This window comes from Falco cherrug, chromosome Z (assembly GCF_023634085.1).
Source record: "Falco cherrug isolate bFalChe1 chromosome Z, bFalChe1.pri, whole genome shotgun sequence".
NCBI lineage: Eukaryota > Metazoa > Chordata > Aves > Falconiformes > Falconidae > Falco > Falco cherrug.
This window is the reverse complement of record NC_073720.1, coordinates 21342857-21357146: the sequence shown is the minus strand read 5'-3', so window position 1 is coordinate 21357146 and position 14290 is coordinate 21342857. Positions and strand designations below refer to the sequence as shown.

The window sequence follows — 14290 nt, the reverse complement described above, 5'->3', positions numbered from 1 at the left end:
TCCACAGAGACATTGCTTTGGGTTTTTTTCTTCAGTCTTATCTTTTCCCTATTCGCCAAACAGCCACCTTTGTTCTATAGATGCTATTTCTCTCTTTTTGCTCTCTATAGATTTGCTATTTGTTCCCTTTCCAGCACCCCTTTCTTCTTCAAAGGTACTGCATTTTATTTTTTCTTCTCTAGGTCTAATTAATGAACAGAATCAGATCAAACTAAGAACGCAATTCATTCTAATTCATATTAGTCTTTAGTTACTGATCTAGATGAAAAGATTGTGTATGCAAAGTTTTTTCCCTTTTTCTACTACTGTCAACTCACTTGTTGAAAGACATCTTTGCAAATTGGACTTATCTAGAAATGTCTTGCACTGATTATGATCTTACAAAATTAACACATTCAAACTCTGGGGTTTTGGTACTACAGATTTCATTGTCAGTATCTACATTTTTGGAACCTTGGATTCAGATCCTAGAATAGTCCCAGATCATGCCCTGGTTTATTTCAAAAAATCAAAACAATCCTTCTCTGACATCTTTGTTCTTTTAGAAGTTAAGAGCAGACATTATTTTGGTACAAAGAGCTGCTGGCTCACATTTTGGAAACACATGGTCATCCCTAACAAGGTTGTGGATGAGTAGACCTGAACGTACTCGGTGTTCTGAGAGCTCAGCCTCCTCCCTGAGAGCTCTCAGCCTCCAGCGGTGTGCCAGCTGCACATGTCTGTGGCAGGCAAGGCAGCCACAGATCAGATCTTACTGTTTCATTCGCTGTGACTGTGCATGCAGGAGGTCCTGTATTAAAAAAATTATGCATATCCTCAGACAAGAGGGCATGAATCCTTTATGAACTGCAAAGCCAAGGACTGCAATCATAATTTTAGTACCTGTGAATTTTAAATGGGTTTCTCATTTCCTTGCATTAAAATAATGTTTTTCTCTTTCTAGGTTATTCTTTTTCCCTAGGTAGTTGAAAAATTATTAAAGATTAGAAAGATAATCTTGAGTCTATTTTCTTTAGGTGCCTCTCTGAGAAAGAATATTGGCAGAATTAGTGGTTGTTATAATCTCTTTCTGTGCAAGCCTTTCAGAAGAAAGATTCCTGCCCAGAGCTTTCTCTAAAATGATGACATTTTGAACCACCTGGCTAGGGGTCATGAAACAAGTGGTCATTTGAGGGCTTGAGTGGGGAAGCTGTTATGCTAGAAGGAGAAACAGTGCAGATGCAAACCATGTGTGAGGAGAACTTCCTATGCACTGTTTGGAGGACTTCCTTGGGACAATTGGGATAACTAAGCTTTAAATGTTTACTAAATTCAAATTTAAATACAATTTAAAATAAAGATTGAAGAAGCCATAGTTTTTCAACCGCAATCACAACAGCATGTATTAGATTGAGAATTTTTTGGGCAAAACATCCTAATAACTCATCCTTATCTTTGCAAGAATGGCATCCTAACTGAGAAATGTTTTATATGCCAAGATCTTTTTTTCAGTTGTAACATGCCAAAGTGAACGAAAGTGAATCATATATTTGTGTTCTTGTCCAAAATAACAGAACATGAAGGAGAGAAACAAGAGGGCAAAAAAATCTGAGCCAGTTTTTCTCTTAAATGTCACCTTATCTCGATGTTGATCAGCTGGGCATGACTTCGCAGGATTGAATTTATTTACATATATAGAAGTTGCTTAAACAGTAAAAAAAAATTTTAACAGTTTACAACTTCATATTCCAGAGACAGAAATGTGGCCTTTGCTGTGATTTGTAAAACTGCCAGTGTATTTTGAATGTTAGCTCAAGTTAGATAGCAGTTATGAAATATGTGTCTATAGGCATGGAGCATTTTAAAAGATATTCTTACAGCCAACATTTAAGGTCAGCAGTAGTCTTTAACAATGTTTGCAATATCAAATATAACATAGTTTTCTGAATTGTTAAAATTGTGTATGACTATCAAAGAAGAAACTTTATTGAAACTTTGTAGGTGTAAAAGTTTCTGAAATTTTCTGTAAATGAATCAATTACTTTCATGTAAACTTTCACGTATACTTAGAGAAGTTTCTTTTTTGCAGTACTTATGTAGATAATTTAAGATGGGAAATAAGAGAGAATAAGAGTCCGAGTGGTCTTTGCAACCCAGTATGAGTTTTTCAACCTTCCCTTGGACATGTAGCAGAATCAAAGCAAGCCACCTTTCAAAGTTGCATGTGAAATGCTGTCAGTGGAATGAAAAGGCTCACTCTAGTTTTACTAGGTTTCATGCAAACACGCTGAAATACAGCCCAGATTGTCTCTAATGCAACCAAGAGTGAGCACATTCTGTTATACATGCTGTTTAAAGTAAGTAGTTTCAAATAATAGCTGTTGTAGTTTAGATTTTTTTTACTGTAAATTTCTATAAAATTGTTAAATATAATTTTCCAATGCAGCATACTTAAAATCTCTATTGGCACAGGGATAATATTTTGAATTATTGCACAATTTAATATGTGTACTCTAATTTTACACTGTTATCTGTGACCAGCTTCGACACAGACTTAAAATAATTTAAAATTCATTTAGTCCTTGCATAAGTGATTCTTCATTTCTTGAATATTCTCATGTTTCAGACATGCATGAAATATATTCAAGGTGTGGCATAGACAGTCTTCCAATGAGCTTATGATTTTTGTGAGAAATATGATGCAATAGTAAAAAGGCAACTTGAATAACTGTGTTTGGAGAAGAGGTAGTCACCATAAAATGTAGGCAATGTGATTCTGGATCTTCTGAAGTAGCAAAATCTCCATGATCACAGCAAGCCTAGCATTTTACTCGAGCTTATATAAAATAGAAGTCCAAGTTGTTGTTCTCTAGCCATTGTTAGACATGGCCAATGTAGGAAGAGCATGTTTTGAAGAGTAATTTAAAAAATAATGTTGAGGGGAAGTTAAAATTTTATGGGGTCTTTTTCCCTGCATACAGTATCTGCATGAAAAACACACATGCTTGAGAAGGAAGAAAAAAATGGGTGATTGAAGCAGTCTTTATTATCAGACTGAAGTCAACTGTTTGATAGAGTGCAGATTAAAATGCCTTAGAAGAAAGAGAGTAGAATTTATGTGGAAAATACAATTTTCATCCAAGAGGGGGGCCATACATAAGGACATGAAAATGGAATTACACTGTTGAAATAGTCAGCCAGAAAGATGTGGCTGTCTTTTTGACTAGGAAGTGGTGATACCAGCAAAGTCCATTGGGGAATAGTTAGAAAAGGTCTGATTATGTTTTGGGAGTCTGGACAGAATAATTCTGACAAGTATTGTCCAAATGGAAGCAATGATGCTCAGCTATGGCAAGGCTGGCTTGGCCAAAATGAAGGACCAAAGCTGAAAACGTTTTAGGATAACATGAGTAAGTGAGAGTGTTAGTCATGTGACAGAAAAATCTATGAGATAATGCTCATTTAAAGCTGTTCTAACATTTTGCTTGTACAGGAATATCAGAAAATTGTATGAGAAGGATGGTGAGGTAATATGAGGTAAGAGTTTAATACAGAAGGCTAATGTAATGGCTCCTCCACGTAAATATGGTGTATTTAACAGTATTTTTAAATGATTTAAGGTAGTGGATAAGAAAGAAGATGTCAAAAATAGAGGGCCATGGAATTAGCTTAAGAGAAGGTGTGGTGTTAAATTGAGAAAAAAAACAAGATTTCCGTTTGGCAGCACGGTTGAAATATAAGAAGAGAGGATGCTGAGTGTGGAGGAATTTTTAGAGTCAGGGAATAGTTTCTAGCTTCACAATCTGTCAGAGCTCAAGGAGAATGAAAGTAAGATTTAACCAGTGGAGGTCATTTCAAACACTGATTGATATTAGAGCAAATTAATACTGAAAATCTGTGAGGTTCAGATCAACCCAGTTACAGCTGTTTAGAGGATAAAACTTGTAACTGATGTAACGTCTTTTAACTTTGTATTTTCCAACCGAGACATAGTTTATTTTATAGTGGATAGCAATTGTGACCATGTAGCTCTTACGAAGAATGTGTAACCTTTCTAAAAAGCTACCATGACAAAGATGTTATTTTTAAAAGCGTGTTCCCGTAAACAAAAATTTATTTGGAGGAAAAGTTACTTTCAATGAGTTGTTTAATTTATAAAAGAATGGAGAGAAAAGTTTCATATTTCTTCAAAGTGACAATTTAATATTTAGGTTTTACTGTGTTTGAGACAGTAAGACTTTAAAAATATCAAGTTGAGAGGTACCTGGTTATCTGTATTCTGAAAGAAGCAGTCTTTGTTAAAAAAGGAGTGAAGTCAAGGCCCTTAACTGATTTGAACTACTCTTTGTCATCACTGAAAATGATCTGAAGTAGTACATCAGTAACAGACTTCCAGCGTATCAGTCACAGAAGGGAAATTAAGAGGTAGGACTTCCCATTGCAGTTGTACATGGATGATTTGGCTGGTGGGGTTTTTTTTAGGAAATGTGTGGTGTAAAGGTTGATGAAGAGCCTTTATTATAAAAAAACCAACAAACTAACTCAAGAAAAAGGCTTGGTGCCTTTCCTGTTTTTCTAATTAAAGAGTCTTTCTTCATTTAACACAGCAGCAAATGTCTAGAAGGAAGTTAGCTGGACTAGATTCAATGGTTCCTTTTGATTGCTTTATTTTTCCCCAGTCTGGGGAGGAAGGGGCGAGAGGTCAGAAGTGTAGCTGTTTTGAACCATGACAGCTACTACATTAGTTATGGACTGGGGAGGTGTCTTAACATGGTTCATCTCTCACGCAATCCAAGTATGATAAGACATGAGGCCAAATACGAAAATATTTTGGAATTTATATTTCTAGGAAAGCAAAAAATTTAATCTTATCTACATTCAGTTCAATTGCTACAACTAAGAGGGTGAAGAGAAAAAAGAAAAAAAATCATGTTATAGAAGCTTATAGTTTTTAGGCTGGTACCATAGGATTTATCAATTACACCTTGAACTGCCCAAAATCTAGTTTCTAATATAAAATAAGCAGGAAGCCATACTCCACAGAAGCACAGATAGACAGCTGTGAGGAGCAGTTCTCTCTGTCTTAAAATAGATGTCTGAATCATGGAAATAGAGTATCCCAGCGAGTACCTAACAGAGTTATCTATAGCAGGAGCCTGGCTGACCAGTTTAAATCAGCAACCAAACCTTTTGACAGCTTAAGGCTAAAGAGAAAACTCCTTTCTCAGTGTGCCTTGTTTAGCTCTCAGTGAATAATTCATGGCAAGTAAGGTACTCTCAATTTAACCTTCATTTGTGCTCATAGAATGCTGTCCAGTAAAACACATAGCTTTTTTTTTTTAATTAAAATCATGTGTTAAAATTCAAGCAAATGTTGTACTTCTCAGTGTTCATATAAAGCCTTGCTTTTTTCTTTCTTCTCCCTGTACCAGCTAGATTAAGTCTTTGGAGTTTTCCATACCTCAGAAACAGAGATAAACAAGATTAGATAATATTATACAAATTCAAGTGGATTTTTTGAAACACAAATGCCTGAGAGGTGTAGTTCCTCTTCAAGAAAGGTTTGGTTGCATAATGAATAATTCAGGTTTAATTTTACTTCCTCACATTTTTCTGAAGCACTTGGAAGTATGGATGATGTCATTCTACCAAACAAGAGTCTTACCCGTGTCTGACTCATTCAGGTCATGGTCCAATACCTGTGGATGCCAAGTTTCCAGTGAATAACATTGAGAAATCCACTCTCCTGTTTTGTGGAGAACTGTGCTGTTACACTGTTTTAAAAACCCCAACTCACATTTATTTTCATGAAGACTTCTGATAGTGAAAGTTGATTGCTGCACTCCTTCCAAAAAAAGAGACATATTACTGAAAAATACTCATTTTAGAATGTGTTGTTGAGGAATACTGCTAAAGTCAGCTGTTCGACAAATTGAGAGTGCGGCAGGAGTACATTTACACTGTACTCACCGAGCAAGTAGACCATATTTATTCATAAGTCAGGTAGCTTGATCCAGGCAGCAAAATGTATATGCAAATATATATACATATGCATATACATATGTATATGCAAAGTTGAAAAAAAAGTGGTTTAATACATAAGATTAGCAAACATACTTAAAATTCCTTTATGTGCAAATTTTCAGGTTGTGTATAAGTTTTGTCTTGAAATTGTGGTATATTTTGTATTCTTGAAAAAGATTAATCATCATCTTGAAACATATGCATCGTTTTCTTGAAATGGCGGTATCCCTAAGTCTCTTCTAGATATCCCTCTTCAATTGCTCACTTTCGTGTTTGAATGATATTCAGCAGGACTATCCCATTCTTCTGAACAAGGTGAAGATGAAGGAAGATATATCCTACAAAATATTGTTCTCAAAGTAGTAAGCCTGACACTTAACAGTAACTCTGTCCAGGACCAGCCTCAATTATGAAATCTTTGCACAAGGAATACAGTTCTCTCTTGCTTTTCCTAGCGGCCACTGCTTCATTAACAAAAGAAAAAAAATTTAGTCTTTTTTTTTAGCCCAAAAGACTGACATACTGCACTTGAAAGGCATAGTTACTGCTTAGCTCTAACTTAAATATGAGCCACCAATGTTTACTTTTTAAGCAGCTATTTAGCTAAGAAATTGTAGTCCAAGTTTGTGTGAAGCAAATAGTTGAAAAACAGAGAGCCTGATGGAAACGTTGGTAGACTTTCCATTTAACAGTGTAATCAGTGCTGTAAATATTGCAGTATGTCCATTCAGAGCTGAAAAAAAAAAAAGACTATTTTTTTGTAATACAAACCACATTTTTATAGGTCTTTTTAAATATATAGAGAGACATGGCTGATTATCTGGGGATTTTTTTTTGGTCTTATTTTAAAAACAAGAGAAAACCACCCTGACACAGTTGGAAGCCTTAGCTCTGCTCAAGTTAAAGTCTTCCAGTGGGCTAGTATTTAATCTTAGGCTATTCACTGTTATCCAGTATTAGTCCAACATTAGCAGGTACCTTTTGTTACAGCCTTAATGGTGGACGTTAACCACAGACCACAGCCATACCTCATAGTGTGACATCACACATTTTGCCTAGAATACAATGTTTGTCAGAAAAAAAATATTTTCCTTCTCCTAAAAACTATCTTTTGTTTTGTTTTTGAATGTCTAGCAATGAAGCTTTACATAGGTACTAGATCTATCGTGATAAAGCTTGATTTCTACAACCGAGTCAATGTGGACCAGCAATGGTCAGTTAGTACTGAATTTGCCACTCTTAATTCCATAGCTGACATGAAAATTGGCCCAGAATAAAAGCAGAAGTCCACCATGTATCAAGAACCTGGCTTTGCTATGTGAGGGAGAGAGGCACTGTGAGGCCTCTCTGCAAGATGTGCCTTGTTTGCTGCTCAGGCAGCAGCACCTGGCACTGAGGCTGAGTCTTCTCAGACCAGGCATCGTGGCAGAACAGGGTATTCTCACATAAGGCCCTCTTTGCCATGCTGCCTATGAGGAGTTCTGCATGCTTGAATCTTGGTAAAGCCTTTGTAGAGCACATAGTAACTTTATTTACACTGTACTCACCGAGCAAATAAACCATATTTATTCATAAGTCAGGTAGCTTGATCCAGGCAGTTAAATTTAAATGAATATAGAAAGAAAACACTAATGACGTATGTTGTATTTCTTCTGTGCCCTTTTGTTTGCCTTTTTCCATTCTTACGGGTTCTAAGCAGTAATTACTATTATATTTTTCAGTTATTTTACTTACGCAGTTACACACACATTTTTCCTCTTTGATGGAGTCACTCCAGTCAAAAGGGGATATGCTGTTACCTAGAAATGGACAGCGGAGTTTAATTACCTGACATTCCATCAATACTATATAAAAGCATATTTTTAAAATCATTTGCTATGTTGAGCAGTGGCAGAATCTTCTGGTGGGTCAAAAATTTCCTTCTTTAATTCTCTGTCTTAATGCTTGTTATTGGAAGATATCTCTTCTGAACCTACCCCTGCATTACTAGTTCTCAAACATATGCAGGTAATGTAAGAATATCTTGTTAATCTTTTCTGTCCTTCAGTCTTGTTCTACAATACAGGACATAAGAGGATTATCTGGTGCTGTGGATGAACTAGGATGAACTGTGGAAGTCACAGTTCAGCAATACTAACTGGTGTGGTGTGCAGATTGTGATAAAATGTTTTCTGTTGTGGAGTATGTGGTCCTAGAGATTAGAAAGGTTGGGTACAGATCTCGGTGTATATTGTTTGTTTATTGAAAACTATATTTCATATAAACATATAAACTGGAGAGCATATATGAAGAAAAGGAAAATAAAAAGTGTGCACAATACCAGGTGCACTTGTAGCTAAGCAGTGCCGGGGACAGTCCTGAGTCAATGAGCACAGCTGCAGGTTTTTAGAGACACTTAATAATCCTATCTGAAAGATTGCACATCAGGAAGCAGCAGCTTGTTGTATACCTTTCATTCGCAGATGTGCATTCCGAATAACATGTGTAAGAGCCCAGTCATTCTTTGCATGCTAAGGCTTGACATTAGGCTTCCAGGATTCTGTTTCTTTTGATAAGTTGCCAGTCCCTGCATGTCCTAAAGCAATGCATATTTGCTAGGAATTCCTGATTTTTTCACCCCAGTAAGCAAGAAAAGTGGTATCAGCTGTTGTAGGCTTAACATACAGTGTTAAACTTGAGTCTTACCAGACTACAGGGGCTTTTTACCTCCTCTTAAAAAGGAAAATAGTGAATCTATTTCTTCAGTCTGTATGCAACAGCAGCAGTAATAACTTGGCACCTATTGCATGTTTTCAGCCCTTTGATGTCCAACTGCTTTTCAAGCAGCATGATGTGTTATCCCTGTTTTACAAACGTGGAAGCCAAAACTCAGAATGTTTAAGCAAATATTCCATACTCTCAAGACAAAGATTTGCCCAAGCATGGAACAGAACAGTCAGTCCTGTGCCTCATTCCCTAAGCCATACTTTTCCCAGTTCATTTTAATTTTCAATTTTGTGCAATGCAACACTGGTTTAATTCAATTAGTTACTAATTTGAAGATGAGTAACTAAGGTACAAGCATCCTCAAAGTGGGTTGAATCTTGCACACATTTTGTTATTGGTGTTTTAATTACATCTGTATCTTTTCTTCCTTAGACAGCTTAACTATGCAGCCAGAACCTCAGCTGACAGATACATGGAGATAAAAAATATTGTAGCTTTTCATGCTGCTTTTATCATTAGTGTATTTAGCAGTACTGAATGGCTCCATCTTTTAGAATTTTTGTTATTTTAAAATACTTTCTTCCTTATTTTCATTATGTAGTCAACACTTGCCTTAACTGTGATGGCATACCAACAGGAGCCCAGTTGGAGAGCCTTTATTCCTGCAACCCTAAAAAAAGGATTCCAAAAAGGAAAAGAAATATGATATTTTTAAGTTACAGCATTACATGCACAAATCAGATGCTACAAATGCCTGTTGCATGTGTCGACGAATGCTTGCATTTTTAGACTATGTATATTCTACATGCATCTATAATGCCATGCACACAGTTTTAAATAATGAATATGCTTTCATTTATCTTTTTTATTGTACTTCATATCTGTACAAAATTTGCATTTTGACATTTTGGATTTAATAAGAGAAAATGCAGTAGCTCTTTACTCATAAAATACTGTTCTGGGAGAAGAGAATGCTTCCACGTAACATAGATACATTTCCATCTTCCAATATGTAAATCTTAGCTTTTATGAAGAAGCAGATCTGATACTGTGATTTCTTATGTCTTTAAGAAGTTTCATTTACTTCTTTGCTTATGGCTTCTGATTGGCTGTTTTTACAATTCATTAATTGATATCACAATTTTCCATTGCTATTAGAGTAGAATGGCCAATTCTGTCTTTATTCTATTAATTTCTCATTCTCTTAATTCCTCAAATTATGAGAAGTTGAGAGTTTATATTATTTGACCCAAGACCAGGGGCCTAAAATAAATTATGTGTCATCTTCTGTGATCACAGTGGACTGGTATGCTCTTACCTTTATTTAAATCTTGGCTAAAACTACGATTGATCTTCATGGTAGCACAACAGGTTTTATGTACAAATTAGAAGCTATTACTAACTACCAAAGCTGGTCTACTAGTTTCCCTATAAACTTCGTCAGAAAAGGTTTGTCTTTCTCATACTGACTATTGAATCCCTGGGCTCCCTGCAAAAAAAATTTCCCACTAATGGAGCTGGGAAATCACAGACAAAATGGTTTTGCATTCCATGTGGCTTGCAAGATACCAATCCAGATGAAAAATTAAGGGTTTTTTTGATTGTTTATTGTTGCTTTTTTTTACTGCCTCATTTTCTGAAACTCTCCCTTTTTTTCAGTTTTCACCAAAGTCAATTTTTGAGTTTCGCATAGAACAAACATTCTCTGGAGGACTATGAGCTCTCCCTCCTCCTGACAGATACCTTTTTGCAGGAAGCCTGTCTTTCTAAGGTTGCTGCCTGAGGACAGGCTTTGATTTGACTGCTTGGAACATGGTTGCAATACCGTAGTCTTTTTGTTGCTGACTAATATATATTTCATAATAGTACCTGGTCTAACCTCCTGCTTGGAGGGCAGGGTTTATTTCTAAAGAGCTGACGAAAGAAAACAAAACCAAACGCATGGTAGCAATAGGTGCTACTGTTTACCACTGTTGGTGGTCTGCATCTCCATTAGCCATTTTTTATGAATCAGCATTGAAAAACACTACTTTAATTATATAAATACCTGTAACTACAGTGTATTCATATTGTATAGTAATATTTAGTATACAAATATACTACAGTATCTTTCTAATTATATTTCTATTAACTACAAGAGGCAGCATCTTGACTGATACGCTTTTGAGAACAAACCATCCTGAGATACCCACTGTGTGGCACAGCAGAAGTAGTCCTTAAATATTCCGTTCCAGTAAGATATTGTACAACTGCTTAGTCAAAAGCTCCATTTTCTTTCATTTTATGTTCCTTCATTGATATGGGAATAATGTTGATATTTATCGGTAGTAAATAATCAGGCAAACTGTAAAAAAAGCTTTAAAATGGCCAGCTATTCTGTAATAGCCCAGCACCTCGAATTCACATGATTTTTGTTTTTCTTCATGAATTATTCTGTCTGTTTAAGGAATAAAAAACTTTCACAACATGGTGCCTCATTTATGTCTACTTCGATAGATATGTGACCTGCACACTGACAGACCTAACTGTTACTAAAGGTCCCATGACTGTATGACCCTTTGAGCTCCCATGACTGTATGACCCTTTGAGCTAAATTTACCACAGATGCTTTTTCCACTCTTTGAGGTTAACTTCTATGATTCCACAGGACTCTTACAAAAGGTCCTGTGTTAACCACTCGGTGATATTTGAAAGATAGGTGCCAGAAAACAAGAAGAACAGAATGCTTAGCAAGAAACCTTATTAACATTCCTTCTGCTGTTGTGGAGTACTTTATATGCAGATGACTGGTACAAGCCTCCAGGGCAGTTAGGATCTTTCCTGTTGATACACAATGTATTTGGTAATGCATTTTATTGTACTGTTATAAAATGAAGTGCAAAGGTTCTAGAGAGCTTTACACACTTTCTGTATATTCCTATTTGATGTATTTTTTCATATTTTAATGTATAGCCTGTTTATTATTTTTTCCTTCTATTTGCCAAGTCTATATAAATGTTATAAATATGATTTTTAGTTCTGGCTTTCATTATTAACCTAGCTCTACTATCATCCAAAGTAATATACTGTAACACTCATGAAGACTGTACAAAGGAATGGCTATTATGCATGTAACCACTTGTTGAGCAATAACTTTGCTTTTTCAGTTTAAAAACAATTCTAACACAGTTCAGACCAAATTCAAAATGTGTAATTTGAATGGTATATTCACTATACAGTTCTTTGCACTTTTTTCCTCTTCTACCACTGAAGCTGCCAAATATGCTTACACTATTTCCTAAAAGAAATTAACTTTCAAAGCTTTTATGGTAATTTTTTGACTAGAATTTACAAATGCAAGTTTGTCTGTAATGCATAAACTATTAAAGTATTTGTTGTAACAGGAAAAGATCTCTTTCTGCAGTATGGTAGAGAGAACGTCATGTTAGAGTTCTTTAACTGAGGTATTTTGTCCTTCAGTGGTTTATAACAATAGCTGTCTGTATGTGTGTTTGACTTTAACAGTCAACAAGGAATTTTATTTTTACTTAACTTCCCCACAGTGTTTTGAATGTCTTTCAGATAGGGAATACTTTCTGTTTTGTGAAGTTAGACAATAGTACTTATTCACAGTATCAAGGCAAGGGTTAGGAGAAAAAGAAGGGGAAGAATTATATTTCTAGGTAAGACTTTTATTTAACTTGGAATGAAAAATCTTTGTTCCTTTCTTGACTCCACAGAGACTGATTTATCTAGCACGTCTGTAAGTGGAAATTCCCTGCAAACTCACTAATGTTACTGTAACTTACATTCATCTTTTCCTTTAATTTATTATCCATCAGTATTGTTCCTTTTCTTTTTTTTAAATGTGATTGACCTTTAAACCTGTTGTTATCAAACTGCAAGAAAGAGATAGAGACTTTTCAGCTGCCTTCGTTCCCATGTGACCTGCAGGGAGAATAGATTCAAAATAGACTAGTTCCTCCCAGGGCAATACAAGACAGAAGAGAAAAGCACTGTCATTTCCGAACAGCACAGTGCTAGAGTAAATTCAGCGTGAAAAAGGAAGGAGTTGCAGCGTGTTACAATTCTTCCTCCACAGCCTGGATTATTACAGGAGACAAATTTTAAGGGTTTTAGAAGGCAGAGGATTTTAAAAAAATGCTTCGAAGTGGAGTCCTTTGAGAATGAGCTGTGTAAGGACAACTGAGGTTTGACTCTAGAAACACTGAAGGAATTTTTCAAAATGAGCATTGTTATGAAGCCAAGATCCCGATCTACGAGCTCCTTAAGGAATGCCGACATAATGTGGTAATGTGTTTCGTTTGCTTCTTTCAAACTCCCCTTCCTATTATGACACACAGACATGTCCCAAGAAAGTCCCAGGGTTTAATTTTGACTTGATAGATTTTGCATGGTTACTGAAAATGTTTGTCTGCTGAGTTTCACAGTTCATAGTAAAGAACAAGTTATTTAGCTTTTTCTTACACAATACTGTGTGTAGCATTTTTTTAATAAGAACCCATTACGTATGTCTTTTTTTAACCCATTACGTGCATTTTTCTCATTCCATAGTCAGGTTCAGTCCTTGCACTTACAGGTACGTTCTAAAAATCTTCAGTAGATCAATTTCAGGAACAAAGCTATAATATAAAGCTTGCAGTTCTGGAGGCTGGAGGGTAAAATGAAGCTTTAGTTTGTGTGAGCTATTTTGGGATAGTAACATGTAGTTTTGCTGCATAAATAGACTGGCTGATAGATGTAAGTGTCCTGGGAAGAGACAGGCTTTATAGTAGTATGTGTGAGACTGTGCTGTGTTACGCTTCATGTGTTTCTCCTCCTCTCAGAGGCTCAGTTAAGTGTAGAAGCAGCCTGTAATAGGGATCTGTGTGTATGATTTTCTTGCAGATTTTTTCAGTTAGCAATCAGCAAAGTTTGGTCTTCTGATTAATTATTTTTTTCTTGTGAGAACTTTATGCTTTACATAGCTTAATAGGCACCGACAGGTTTTTAATAGGTACGCCAAATAAATCCCATCTTCTCTTTTAATATCTCCCACATTTTTTCCCTCTCTCTGTGTCTTTAATAAAACCACCATCATTTTAATAAACACATAATAGACTAATTGTTCATGGCTATATTTAACTGATATAAAGTTATGTATTTTAAAATACAGCCTTTGTTTAGAAATAAATGGCTCATTATTACTGTGGGAAAGATTAGTAACGAAATACATTTATTTGTGAGTAAATACATCAAATTAATTGAACAGTAGCCTATGTTACAAATACTCTTGGTTCTGAGTTAAAGCTATGTCAGTGCTACCATTAAAGCAGTTAGTAATTTTTTTCCAGTTCTCCATTACTAAAACCATCTTGTAGTAGAAGAAATAACTACACTGTTCAGGCTGAACAGTAGTCCCAGTTATTTTCAGAAACTAAGAAAGAAATTTGCTGAAATAACTTTATTAAAATGTAATAAATTAATACCATGTTGATGAATTATATATTGCTGAAGCGTCTGCTGGGTGTCTCCAAGGCAGTGAGCTAAAACACAAAGACCTTAATTATCACATACAACAGTTCTCCATTACTAAAACCAT

General features: G+C 35.6%; 1 protein-coding gene across 4 annotated transcripts in view; it reads left to right on the top strand.

Annotated features, from left to right (window-relative positions):
* Window positions 1–14290, top strand: part of PDE4D (phosphodiesterase 4D) — a 624925-nt gene that overhangs the window by 450227 nt on the left and 160408 nt on the right. The window contains exon 1 of one of the 4 annotated variants that reach the window (XM_055698574.1): window positions 12708–12999. The exons of the other annotated variants lie outside the window; for them this stretch is intronic. Coding sequence (XP_055554549.1) covers window positions 12935–12999 — 65 coding nt within the window. The 5' untranslated portion in view covers window positions 12708–12934. Of the gene's footprint in view, window positions 1–12707; window positions 13000–14290 lie in introns of those variants that run through there. 4 annotated transcript variants of the gene reach the window in all.